Source organism: Panthera onca, chromosome C2, assembly GCF_046562875.1.
Source record: "Panthera onca isolate mPanOnc1 chromosome C2, mPanOnc1 haplotype 2, whole genome shotgun sequence".
In the NCBI taxonomy this organism is placed as follows: Eukaryota; Metazoa; Chordata; class Mammalia; order Carnivora; family Felidae; genus Panthera; species Panthera onca.
The window spans coordinates 55,848,159-55,863,138 of NC_138347.1; the positions used below are offsets into that span (position 1 = coordinate 55,848,159).

The window sequence follows — 14,980 nt, forward strand, 5'->3', positions numbered from 1 at the left end:
TTTAAAAAGCAGAAATGTAGAAAACAGACTTTAGCACTGTTTTAGCTCATTCAGAATTTGATTCAGCAGAGCTGGGCTGAGTCCAGAAATCTTTTGATCCTAAAGATGGCAGAAAAGTACAAACTGAGAATGTGGTATGCTTCCTGACTTCCTCCCCACAGCGACTTACTTGCCTTTGGTTCCCTGGTGCGTACACGTCAGTAATCTATTTATCTTAAAGGCTGGATGGGGTTTATCAATCCTGTATTCATCTTACCTGCCTGTTAAGAAATATGGATAACTACATAGGGGCACGTGTACCACAATGTTTATAGCAAGCAGCGCTTTCAACAATAGCCAAATTATGGAAAGAGCCCAAATGTCTATCAACTGATGAATAAAGAAGATATGGTTTATATATATAATGGAATACTACTTGGCAGTGAGAAATAATGAAATCCTGCCATTTGTAGCAATGTGGGTGGAACTGGAGGGTATTATGCTAAGTGAAATAAGTCAGTCAGAGAAAGGCAGATATCATATGTTTTCACTCATATGTGGAATTTGAGAAACTTAACAGAAGACCATGGGGGAAGGGAAGGGGAAAAAATAGTTTCAAACAGAGAGGGAGGCAAGCCATAAGAGACTCTTAAACACAGAGAACTGACGGTTGATTGGGCAGGGGGGCGGGTAGGGAGGAGGGGAAAATGGGTGATGTGCATTGAGGAGGGCACTTGTTGGGATGAGCACTGGGTGTTGTATATAAGCAATGAACCACGGGAATCTACCCCCAAAGCCAAGAGCACACTGTATACACTGTATGTTAGCTAACTTGACAATAAATTATATTAAAAAAAAGAAAAGATGGGGCGCCTGGGTGGCTCAGTCGGTTAAGCGTCCGACTTCGGCTCAGGTCACAATCTCGCAGTCCATGAGTTCGAGCCCCGCGTTGGGCTCTGTGCTGACTGCTCAGAGCCTGGAGCCTGTTTCAGATTCTGTGTCTCCCTCTCTCTCTGACCCTCCCCCGTTCATGCTCTGCCTCTCTCTGTCTCAAAAATAAATAAACGGTAAAAAAAAAAAAAAATTAAAAAAAAAAAAAGAAAAGATTGGAAAATTCAAAAAATTAAATTAAATTAAAATTAAAATTAATTAAAATTAAAATTAAAATGTCAGCCCTAAACCTCGTCTAAAATAATGTACTTCTGGGGCACCTGGCTGGCTCAGTTGATAAAGCATCTGACTCTTTGATCCCAAGGTCATGGAACCTACTTAAAAAAAATAAATAGGGGCGCCTGGGTGGCTCAGTCGGTTAAGCGTCCGACTTCAGCTCAGGTCACGATCTCGCAGTCCGTGAGTTCGAGCCCCGCGTCGGGCTCTGGGCTGATGGCTCAGAGCCTGGAGCCTGTTTCAGATTCTGTGTCTCCCTCTCTCTCTGCCCCTCCCCCGTTCATGCTCTGTCTCTCTCTGTCTCAAAAATAAATAAACTTTAAAAAAAAAAAAAATAAATAAATAATAAAAAATGAATAAATAAAAGTGTAGAGTTTTGCATGTGTGCATGCATGTGCACGCTTGTGTGTAATTGGTATAACCGGAAAGCCCTAAAGTTTAAAAATATTCCCTCTAAACTCTAAATTTTAGATAATAACAGACATTTGAAGGATATAATGTAATATGACATTTAGGAAACACAAGGAATAATGTAGGAATTAATAACATATTTTTAGGCTGATATATAGCCATAAATTAAAGCAATCTATGTATATGATTACATATATACATATATATATATATATATATATATATATATATATATATATATATAAAACCATAGAAAATATGGGAAATATATTAAAACATTTAAAATGGTCATCATCTCCAGACAGTAGGACAATGGGTATTTAAATTTTCTTATTTATACTTTATCTTCTAAGTTCTTCCTAATAAACATGTATCACTCTAATAAGAAAAAAAATGGCAATTAAAAATATGTATTAGTGCTTCACTAACTGAACCATGATGACATTTAGCCCTTGATGAAGTCTTACCCTTCAAATGGGAAACATGACACAAATGGCTAAATCCTACTTTAATTACTCACCTTAGATGCTGAAGTTCGGCAGGTAGTAGTGAACTCCATGATTCTTCTTGTTGGTATAAACTGAGGCTTTTATGAAAAAAAATCATCAGATGAATGTAAGTAAAAGTAACTTTCAATATGAATATTATCATAATTAAATATTCTTCATTTCTTAAAGACATTTCAAGATTGTATACCCTCAGCGTGACTGGGTGGCTCAGTCGGTTAAGTGATTTTGGCTCAGGTCGTGATCTCACAGTTTGTAAGTTCGAGTCCCGCATCAGGCTCTGTGCTGACAGCTCAGAGCCTGGATCCTGCTTCAGATTCTATGTCTCTCTGTCTCTCTGCCCCTCTCCCACTCATGCTCTCTCTCTCTCTCTCAAAAATAAACATTAAAAAATAAAAATTAAAACAAAAAGATTGCATACCCTCACTGATAATTACTAAGGGGTCCCTTTCAGAGTAGATCTACTGCAGCAATGTTCTGATTAGGGATGACTGGATAACATAAGAGAAGGCAATGACTTGTCAAAGCATTACAGATCAGATGTCTCAGGAGCAATTTCAGGGGTACCACTGTATCAAACATGTCTCCACAGCCCCTGTCCCCTTTCTCTGGAGACTCTTTATTCCCTGTTTGCAGGTCCCAGCATCTGGACTAAATCCTGACCCTCAGCAATAGCTCTGTTTAGTTCAGAGCTCGAGGCCTGAGCCTCAAGGGACTTCTGAGGGTAGACTGGCCTTAACTGTGTCCCTAATAACTGGATGCTGCATTGTACTCATAGGCACAGCTAGAGAGAGAGGAAGCATCTGCTCTCCCTGAAAAATAAGTACCTTTTAAGCTAGTATTTTGATGTCATGATGGGCACGTTAAAAGGATGAGATGTTGACTAAATACACAGAGAAAAGATAAAAGAGTAATACAGGCCCTGTACCCCATGCTCAGGTTCACTCCTCTTCGGAATAGACCCTGGTTAGGGGGTCTGTCTGGACCTCCTTTGTGTAGTACAGCCATTAATGTTTACTGAGCCACAAACACCAATGTGATAACCAGCTCAGTGGCCAGATTCTCTAGGACATAAAATTTACTTTCCTCTTCCAATTTCCCCTGAAATTGGGAGTCCTGGATGATTAAGGGTTGGCTCTGCTCTCTGCTGAAAAATTTTCTGATGTGGATGGTTTAGAGTTTGAAATGGTGCCTTTTCCTCTGTCTTGAGACCCGGATGCCTCTTGGAACATTCTATAAACTGCTGGTACCCTTCAAGACAACTCTTCCAAAGCTGAATTCATTATTTCTTTTTATACCTGCACCCACTTTCAACCAGTACTTCCTAATGCATTCCCTCTTTTCACCAGTGACATCACCAAACACCCAGTTACCCAAGCTAGGTTATCCTTGGTTAATCATCACCCTCAACCCTCTCCACCTAATCAGTGATAAAGTCTTGTGGATTTCTTCCCTTAAATCTTTTTTTTTTTTAATTTTACACTAGCCTCAAGTCACCATATTGTTTAAAGCTTTTTATCATCTCTTGATTGAACAATTTTCTATAATCTTGTTTTTCTTGCTTCTAGTTCACTTCCCCCTCATCCACCAAGGGAGAATTAATTGCTTTATTTTCTATGCCCCCATGGCATTATTTCTTTTTAGATGTTTATGTAGAAAATATATTCACATGAAGCAATATACATTTTTAAAAGTATGTATTTTTTAAAAATCTCCTGATTACTCCATTCTTTATTTGTCCAGTTCACATTCCACTGCTGTTACTTTTCTGTTTATCTTTCCAGACATCTGTTTATACCTCATACGGAAGCATATATAAATAAGTTTTCCCCACAGATTTGAGGTATGCAAAAATGGTAGTATATTATACATACAGTCTGCATCTTGCTTTTTCATTTAAGGATACATCCTAGAGATCTTTCTCCATTAGTACTTAAAAAGCTTCTTCATTTCCTATTACAGATGTATTGTATTCCAATAAATTGTATAAAAAATTATTTAACCAGACCTGTTAATAAACATTTAAGTCTTCTTAATATTGTACTCTACAAAGTATGTTGTAATGATGTGTAAAATAGGTAATTTTGTAAATAGTTAATTCATATTTGTGTACGTATATGTAATCAGTTTCTAAAAGTCCAATTTCTGGATCAAAAGGTACATGCATTTGTAACTTTGATAAACACTGTTATGTTGTCTCCACAAGCCTTTTTGGTGGCTCAGCATACAGTCATCCTTGTGACTATTGCAAGAGCACTGATAAAAAGTACAGTCTCTATTTTGAGAGTACAGAGTATATATCAATTATATATACCTTATTATTATAGATGTTAGATTGTTTTGTATTTCTAGGCTGAGAGAAAATTAAAGTTTCCTATTACTAGCACGATTGACTCTTTTTCCATGTACCATTTGTAGGTTTTTGCTTTATGGAACTCAACACTACATTAGCTGATGTGAGAGATTTGTAATTGATACATCTTTATTGTATATTGAAGACTTTAGTTTAATTAAATGCCCTTCCTTGGACACTTAATGTTTTTTCCCCTAGATTTCCAAACTGATATTAAGCTGGGCCACTATACTTGTACATTTGTTTGAAATAACATTTTCAATTTTTCTGAATTGTCATTTTAGATGCATGTTTTGTGTATAGCACAGGATTGAACTTTGCTTTGTGATGTAACCTAAAGTTCCTTGCCCTTTATTAACATAAGGTTTAGGCCATTCATATTTGTTGATACCATATATGTGGTTGGTATTAGTCGTCATATTATTTTATTTTGTTTTTATAATTTTTCTTAAGTTTTTAATGATACGGTCCATTTTCTTTGTTTTACCTGATATAACGCAGGTTGTGGGGTTTTTGTTTGTTTGTTTTTGTTTTTGTTTTTTGCCTAGTGGCTACCAACAATGATAATTTTTTTAAATTTTTATTTTATTTTATTTTTTCAATTTACATCCAAGTTAGTTAGCATATAGTGCAACAGTGATCTCAGGAGTAGATTCTTTAATGCCCCTTCCCCATTTAGCCCATTCCCCCTCCCACAACCCCTCCAGTAACCCTCTGTTTGTTCTCCATATTTAAGAGTATCTTATGTTTTGTCTCCTTCCCTGATTTTTTATTCTTTTTGCTTCCCTTCCCTTGTGTTCATATGCTTTGTATCTTAAAGTCCTCATATGAGTGAAGTCATATGATATTTGTCTTTCTCTGGCTGATTTCACTAGAGGTAGTATAATACCTTCTAGTTCCATCCACGTAGTTGCAAATGGCAAGATTTCATTCTTTCTGATTGCTGAGTAATACTCCAGTGTGTGTGTGTGTGTGTGTGTATATATATCTCCATTGTGTGTGTGTGTGTGTGTGTGCGTGTGTGTGTGTGTGTATATATATATATATATATATATACACACACACACCACATGTTCCTTATCCATTCATCCACTGATGGACATTTTGGCTCTTTCCATACTTTGGCTACTGTACATAGTGCTGCTATAAACATGGGGTGCATGTGTCCCTTTGAAACAGCATACCTGTATCCCTTGGATAAATACCTGGTAGTGTAATTGCTGGGTTGTAGGGTAGTTTTATTTTTAATTTTTTGAGGAACCTCCATACTGTTTTCCAGAGTGGCTGCACCCCCAGTTTGCATTCCCACCAGCAGTGCAAAAGAGATCCTCTTTCTCCTCAGCCTCTCCAACATCTATTGTTGCCTGAGTTGTTAATGTTAGTTATTCTGATAGGTGTGAGGTGGTATCTCATTGTGGCTTTGATTTGTATTTCCCTGATGATGAGTGATGTTGACCATTTTTCCATGGGTCTGTTGGCCATCTGGATGTCTTCTTTGGAGAAGTGTCTATTCATGTCTTTTGCCCATTCCTTCAATAGATTATTTGTTTTTTGGATGTTGACTTTGATAAGTTCTTTACAGATTTTGGATACTAACCCTTTATCTGTTATGTCGTTTGCATATCTTCTCCCATTCCATTGGTTGCCTTTTAGTTTTGCTGATTGTTTCCTTCGCTGTGCAGAAGCTTTTTATTTTGATGAAGTCCCAATAGTTCATTTTTGTTTTTGTTTCCCTTGCCTCCAGAGATGTGTTAAGAAGTTGCCGTAGCCAAGATAAAAGAGGTTTTTGCCTACTTTCTCCTTGAGGATTTTGATGGCTTCCTGTCTTACATTTAGGTCTTTCATCCACTGTGAGTTTATTTTTGTGTATGGCATAAGAAAATGGTCCAGGTTCATTTATCTGCATGTCACTGTCCAGTTTTCCCAGCACCACTTGCTGAAGAGACTGTCTTTATTCCACTGGATATTCTTTCCTGCTTTGTCAAAGATTAGTTGGCCATACATTTGTGGGTCCATTTCTGGGTGCCTGATTCGGTTCCATTGATCTGTCTGTTTTTGTGCCAGTACCATACTATCTTGATGATTACAACTTTGTAATACAGCTTGAAGTCCGGGATTGTGACGCCTCCTGCTTTGGTTTTCTTTTTCAAGATTGCTTTGGCCATTTGGGGTCTTTTCTGGTTCTATACAAATTTTAGGATTGTTTGTTCTAGCTCTGTGAAGAATGCTGGTGTTATTTTGATAGGGATTACATTGACTATGTAGATTGCTTTGGGTAGTATAGACATTTTACCAATATTTGTTTTTCCTATCCAGGAGCATGGAATTTTTTTTCCTTTTTTTTTTTTTTTTTTCTTGTCTTCTTCAATTTCTTTCATAAGCTTTCTAAGTTTTCAGTGTATACATTTTTCACCTCTTTGGTTAGATTTATTCCTAGGTATTTTATGGGTTTTTATGCAATTGTAAATGGGATCAATTTCTTGATTTCTCTGTTGCTTCATTGTTGGTGTATAGGAATGCAAATGATTTCTGTACATTGATTTTATATCCTGCAACTTTGCCGAATTCATGAATCAGTTCTGGCAGGTTTTTTTGGTGGAATCTTTTGGGTTCTCCATATAGAGTATCATGTCATCTGAGAAGAGTGAGAGTTTGACCTCCTCCTGGTCGATTTGGATGCCTTTTATTTCTTTGTGTTGTCTGATGTCTGAACAATGATAATGTTATAAAACTCTTATTCTTAGTTCTTTCCATCTTGAGGCAGTATCTATAAGTTTCCTACTCTGGATGAAGATAAAATTTGTTTATTTTGTCTCCTCTCTTTTCTTCTGCTGTCTGATATTTACTGACATTCTCTTTCTCAGTATTTACATCAGTACGGAAAAGTATGCTTAAATTTCAGTGATACTTCTTGGTCTTCTATGACAGACAAATTTTCTATGGTGAACAAATCACCATTCACCTTTCATCCTTGGCTTCTTTTGTTTTGTTAGTTGAATTTCTACATTGCCAGGGCATTTACATTCAGTTTGATACCTAATGTCACATATGTTTGAGACTACAGTTTAACTATATTTATAGCCTATAGCCTATAATTAAATACAGTAAATGATTATATTTGGGTTTTTTGGTATAGAATTTTCAGATGTCTCTTGGCTGGTTGAAATTTGATCTTTACTTGTTTTTCTCAAAAAGGGATTCTTTTTTTCAAAACTTTTTGTTTGTAGGCTTTTTATTTGAAGAATGGTGTGCTGAATATAAAATTCTTGGTTTACACCTCCTTTCCTTGAGAATCTTATAGTTTTTACTTCCTATCACTTGAGCTGAGTTTTTATTTTTGTAGAAAATTTGAAGCCAATCTGAATTTTTTTGTCTCTATAAGTGATTTGATCTTTATGCCTATTCATCGAACCATATTATATTTTACTGTACAGTTGAGTAACTTTTCTAGGATATGTCTTATTGTTGACTATTCTGGGATAGTTTACCCTACCATGCAGTGTACTGTTTCAGATATGTAGCTTCAAGGTTTTTGGTTTTGTTTGAATTAAAAGTTTTCCTGACTTATATCTTTAAAAGTGTGTCCTTCCCTTACTTTTTCTCTGGGTATTCCAATTATGCTAATACTGAATCTCCTTTTTCCACTTCTATTATCATTTTCTTTGTAACTATAAGTAAGCCCTTCCTAATTTCTATGCATTTTATTTGCTTTTTCACATTTATCCTCTATACCAGGGGATAGCAAACTTTTTCTGTAAAGGGCTAGATAGTAAATATTTTAGACTTTGTAGACCACTACGGTCTCTATTGCATGTTCTTCTTTTTTCAATCATCCAATAACATAAAAATTATTTTCAGTCTAAGGGCCATACATGAATAGGTAGTGGGCTAGATCTGGTTAATGGGTAATAGTGTGCTGACCCCCACTCTATATTTCCACTGTGTTGGGGCACCTGGGTGGCTCAGTCGGTTAAGCATCCAACTTCAGCTCAGGTCATGATCTCACGGTTCATGGGTTCAGGCCCTGCGTCAAGCTCTGTGCTGTCAGCTCAGAGCCCGGAGCCTGATTTGGATTCTGTCTCCCTCTCTCTCTGCCCCTCCCCCACTTGTGCACACTCTCTCTCTCTCTCAAAAATAAACATTAAAAATGTTATATTCCCACTGTGTTTATCAGAGTGATAATCTGCCTTTGTAATTCTTTCCAATTGTATGATTTATTTTTCCTATTTCTTCCTTGAGTTCTACCAAATCATTTTTTAATTGCACTGTTTCTTTGTATTTCAACATCTCTTCCTAAATACTTATATTTCTTCTTTGAGGTCTTCCTTCATAAAAATAACTTTAAAAAAAATTTTTTTTTACTAAGTAAAAACTTGTTTCTAAATGTGTGTGTAAAATTTCCTTCTGATCTGTGTCAACTTTTTTTACATTTCCAGCTATATTGAGATATAATTTGACATATAATTCATTGCACATAACTCAAGTGTACAATGTGATAAGATTTGACATATGTATAAAGTCATCATAATCATCCAGAAAATGAACATACTTATCATGCCCAAAAGTTTCCTTGTGCTCCTTTTGGCCCTCTCTACACCCCTTCCTACCCCCATCCAATCCATGGGCAACCACTGATCTGCTTTCTCTCAATATAGATTACCTTCATTTTCTAGAATGATTAAGTGGAATCATAAATTATGCATTTTTTCTGGTTCTTTCACTGGGAAGAACTATTTTGAAATTAATATGTGTTGTTGTGTGGATGAGTGGTTCATTCCTTTCTACTGATGAGTAGTATTCCACTGATTGGACAGACCATAATTTGTCTTTTAGGTGGTTTTAAATGTAAGCTTTTACATTTAAGCTTATGGCTCATTTCAAGATAATTTTAGTACTGAGGTAAGAGTCAAGGTCCATTATTTGGGGGACATAGGGCGATCCAAGTGTTTTGGTATCATTTGTTGAAAGGTTGCTCTTTCTCCCACTGAAACGTATTAGTCCCTTTATTGAAAAACAACTGAACATATATGTGTGAGTCTATTTTTGGATTCTCATTCTACTGCTCTATTTGTCTCCTTTTACATCAATACCACACTGTCATGATTACTGCAGGTTTATAAGTCTTGAAATTAGGTAATGTCAGTCCACCAACTGTTCTATTTCAATGTTATTTTGATTACTGTTGGCATTCCACATGATTTGGGAACGTTTGCAATTTCTACCAAAAACAAATCTTGCATAAATTTTGACTGAGGTTGGGTTAAGTCTATAGACCAGTTGGGGGGAACTGACATCTTAACAATATTGGATCTGCAAACCCATGAACATAGGTTATCTCTCCATTTATTTGTCTCATGTAATTTTTTCAGCAATGTTTTATAGTTTCCAGTGTACAGCCCTTGCATATTTTTTTGTTAAATCTCTCCCTAAGTATTTCACATATTTTTTAAATTTTTTATTGACTCTCCTTCCTATAGTAGTTCATACATTTTAATGTTACTGTACATAGTATTTTTAATTTTCAATTTCTTGCTGCTAGTATGTAGAAATAGTTGATTTTTATATACTAATTTTGTGCCCTGCAACCTTGCTAAGCTCCCTTCACTAGTTTTAGTACCTTTTTTATAGATACCATCTGACTTCGTACATAAACTGTCACAACTAAAAAGAAAAACAGTTAGCCTCTTCATCTGCAATCTGAATGCCTTTTGTTTCTTTTTCTTACTTTCTTTTTTCTTAGGTTTTTTAATTATTATCTCAAGTTAGTTAACATACACTATAGTCTTACCTTCAGGAGTAGAACCCAGTGATTCATCTCTTACATATGACACCCAGTGCTCACCCCAATAAGTGCCCTCCCTGATGCCCACCTGTTACCATTTACCCCTCTTTCCCAACCACCACCCCCATCAACCCTCAGCTTGTTCTCTGTATTTAGGAGCCTCTTATGGTTTGCCTCCCTCTCTGTTTCTGTCTTATTTTTCCATCTCTTCCCCTGTGTTCATCTGTTAAGTTTCTCAAATTCCACACATGAGTGAAATTATATGACATCTGTTTTTCTCTGACTTATTTCGCTTAGTATAATATACTCTAGTTCCAACCACGTTGTTGCATCTTTTTCTTACTTTCTTGCACTGCCTAGAACTTCTTATCTAATGCTGAACTGTGGTGAGAGCAAACCTCCTTGGTTAATTCCTGATTGTAGGAGAAGACAATTTAGTTTTTCACTACTAAGCACAATTCTACCTGTCAGGTTTTTTTTGTAGATTTTCCTTTATCACATTGAGACAGTTTTCTTCTGCTCCTGATTTGATGTGAGTTTTTATCAGAAGTGGATGTAGTTGCTTCTTTTTTGTCGAATCATTTATATTTTACTGGGTTTTCCTTTTTTTTCTTATGGATTCTTATTTTTATGTTATATATTTATATTGTGTCTTGTTCATATTTTACTGGAATCTTTTTTTTTTTCTTTTTGTATGACATCTTGTTTAGCTGCTATACTAGCTCATTTCTTAAACATATAAGAGTTAGGATTTCCAGGACTAGATCTTTCCCCGAGTTTTCTATAGAAAGGGAGGACAAGATTCTAGGCAAGTGTGCCCTCCACCCCAAGCCAAACTTCTTTTCTTCTCATCTCCACGCATACACATACACACAGCTTCTGCAAATACAGCTTTTGAGTACTTTCATGTGCATTTCACATCTATTTCTATGAATCAGAGTAAGTCCAGTAGGGTTCTTGTTGCCTTCTGGCTAAAGTAGATGATGGTTAGAGCTTTTCCATCTCCAGAAGTACCCTTTTTCACTAAGAGTATTTGTATTAATTCTTTAGATGTGCTACTGCTAGGCTGTTTCTTCCACTTCTTTCCCCTGCCTCCTGTGGATTTCCTGTAGTATCTTGGCAGCTTCGAGCAGCCCCGAGCAATACTTTAGTATATATGTCTTCTAGTATGACTGAAATTTGAGTTCACATTTTTGTTTTCTGTTTTCCTTGTTGCTCTTAGAAGGCTTCCAGAAGTAGAATAGGAAAATGCTAAGTCTGTATAGCCACATTTATAGCAGAAGTCTCCGATTATAACACTTCTACCTCCCTTTATCATGGTATGGATCACACTTAGTTGTATGCTAACATGCATGTCTCTCTCGATAGATTGGAAACTTCCAAACACATGTTTTATGTGCAATACCTAACAATGTTTAGCACTTTACAGGTACTCAATAAAATGCTGATGATTGAAAAGATAAAGAGATGCCCCCGGAGCCCATAGCTCATCTATTCCACACAGTTGAAACACTGACACAAGCTTATTCTACATGCATAATACGACTACTTCTCACTCTTGTTGGATATTATCGCCTCCTTGAGATGCTTTGCATTAAATGCCTGTATACACTCTCTTCCAATGCTTGCATCACCCTAGGATGAGTTTTGTTCCTGATACCGCAAAATGGATTGAGCTTAGGCTAGTAACACTATATGTATGATACAGTTCTATTATTTAGGTTTGTATCATTTTGGGTACTGGCTTAAAGATCATCACTTTTTGCTATATAATTTTATTGTAATGACTTTCAACCTCTACTAATCACATCACTAAACTAAGATTGTGAGTAAACAAAAACTTTTATAAATTCCATAAACTTTCCTCTTCTATATTAATTTCAGAGTTGTGTTTCCGCAGAACTTTAGACATTACAGAAAAACACAGCAAAAATTAAAATGTCTCAACTACACTTTGAACAGAAACACATCAATAATGCTAGTCAAATAAAATATTTTAAGGCGATACAGAAGCCAATACCAGACACTGAAATGACCTCCAGATGCCAGTAGTAATGCCTCCAGATGAAGGCAAAATTCACTCATAATTGGAAAAACACAGTAGTAGTTAGGGGAAGAGGCATTCAAAGATAGCCACACTGAATATCTTCCTTTCGCTGCATGGCTCTATATCCAGAAAGTTTCACTACAGTCAATGAATCATTTCACTGTATCTACAGTAAAGGTACACCATATCCTTAATATGTTGGGTCCAATTCTCTTACGAGTCCTGTTTTATCTTTCTCCTTAATTTCATCACATACTTCACCGTGGAATTCCAGGAACTGCTCAAATTAAGTGAACTTACACCGATCTTTCTGTCCCTTAAACACTATCCAGCTCTGAAATCCTTTTGCTTCCTTATAATTTACAGTTCTTCTATTTCTCTCAGGATTATTAATGTTCTTCATAGCTACTGAAACTTTTATTCCTTCAGTTCTTCTCTTTTCTCTCAATCTGCCACACCCCCTCTTGGCTTCTTTTCCATTCCCCATTCTGCCTGAGAAAAACAGTTCATCACTTCAGCTATGCTTGGCCACACCCAACACAATAAACCCCAGCCTTAAATCAATCAGATCATTGATCATTTTCCCCGTGTGCTCAGCAATTTCAGGCTGTAAAGTTTGCATTACTGTTGAAAACACACCATAAAAAAAGACCTGGTTCTCATCCTCTCTGGACTTATTGTTTTATTCATCCTTGGTTAGCTTCTGTGCCCCTTGACAAAGGTTGTTTCAAATCTTCATCATGCTCTGTACACAAAGCTTGCCTCTTTCACCATCAGCAGATGGCCCTGACTCTTCTTTAGAAAAAAACAAAACTAGGTATTAGGTGTGTATGAACCCCTTGACATTCTCTCCCACAATCTCAGAGGGAAAAAATGTCTCTCCTCTTACCCTAACTTAAACTCTCTAACTGCGTCCAAGTAATCCTTCCTGTCTTTGCTGAAATCTTTCTGTATCAGTCAGGCCTCACGTGTGCTATGAGTCTCACTGGCTCCCTTCTTAGTCCAGAAACATTGTCAAACTTCTCCTAACTACAAATTTACCTCAACCCTACCCCCCTAACCCTCTAGCTACAACCCTTTATTTCTCTGCCCCTTCAATACAAACTTTCTTTTAAGAGTAGTTTATTACTCATGGCTCCCACTTCTTTCCTTTCTGACCCCTCAACCTACCTGGCTTCCTCTCTGAAACTTACCTCATTTATCTGAGCAGTGGCCTTTAAATAAAAACCAATGGATCAAGACAATGAGAAGATATGCCACAGACTTGGAGAAAATATTTACACAAGAAACATCTTATAAACAATGGTTATCCAAAATATATGCAAAAAGCAAATCTCTTAAAATTCAGTCAATAACAATCCAATTTAAACATAAGCCAAAAATCTTGAGAGTTCACCAAAGACACACAGATGGAAAATAAGTATATTAAAATATGCTCCACATCACAGGCCATCAGGGAAATGTAAATCAAAACGACATCGCTGCGCATCTATTAGAGTGGCCAAAATCTAAAACATTGAACACCAAATGCTGGTGAAGATGTGGAGCAACAGGAGCCATTGTTCACTGTTGGTAGGAAAGCAAAATGGCACAGCCACTCTGGAAGACAGCTTGGCAGTTTCTTAGAAAGCTAAACAGACGATCCAGCAATAGCGCTTCTTGGTGTCTGCCCAAAAGAGTTGAAAATCTACATCCAAACAAAACTTCCACATGGATGTTCATAGCGGCTTTATTTAAAATTTCCCAACCTTGGAAGTAACTAGGATCTACTCTGGTAGGTGAACGGATAAACTGGTGTATCCAGACAATGAAATATCATGCAGTGATAGGAAGAAATGAGCTATAAAACCATGAAAAGATATAAGGAAACTTAAGTGCATATTACTACGTGAAAGAAGCCAATCTAAAAAGTCTACATACGATTTATGACTCCTCCTACACAACATCCTGGAAAACACAAAACTATGGAGACAGTAAAGAGATCACAGGTTGCCAGGGGTTGAGTGGAAAGAGATAAACAAAGCACAGAGTAAGTATTTTTAGGGCAATAAATATATTCTGCATGGTACTATGACAGGTATATGTCATCATCCATTTGTTCAAACCCATAGATTGTACACCAATAGTGAACCTTAAGGATCTATGGACTTTGGGTAATTATGACATGTCAAAGTAGGTTCACCAATTATAACAAATGTACCCCTCTGCTGGGGGATATGGATAATGGGGGAGGCTATGAATAATGTGTGGGGGCATGGGGTGTATGGGAAATCTCTGTATCTTCCTCTCAACTTTACTGTAAACCTAAAACTACACTGAAAAACAAAGAAAATCTTTTTTAAAATGTGGATTTAGTGCAGTGCCCGGATCATAATAAATACAGAGGTAATACTTGCACACTTAATTTAATAATTCAGCAGAATTAAAGGCAAAAGACCAAAACAAAACACGAAAAAGTAAGATTAGAAAAAAGTTTTCTAAAGCATTAAGACAAAAAGTAGGGTATTTTAGTTTTATCTATCAAAATATCTTCTGTGGAGACAGGGATAACATATAATTAGCGAACTAAAATAAATTGGCACATGTTAAGTGTGTTAAATGAAATTGACCTTAATGAAAAATGTTACTAGTTCCTCCAAAAGTTTTCCCTCCTTAATTAGCGACAGGTATTTCTACTGATAGATGCATTTCTACTAATAGATGGATGAAGATTACTTATGGAACTGACCTATAAT

At 36.4% G+C, this 14,980-nt stretch overlaps 1 protein-coding gene across 1 annotated transcript in view; it reads right to left on the reverse strand.

Moving 5' to 3' along the window:
• MORC1 (MORC family CW-type zinc finger 1) overlaps window positions 1-14,980 on the reverse strand; it is a 162,162-nt gene that overhangs the window by 40,192 nt on the left and 106,990 nt on the right. The window contains exon 18 of the mRNA XM_060640085.3: window positions 2,078-2,143. Coding sequence (XP_060496068.1) covers window positions 2,078-2,143 — 66 coding nt within the window. The remainder of the gene's footprint in view (window positions 1-2,077; window positions 2,144-14,980) is intronic.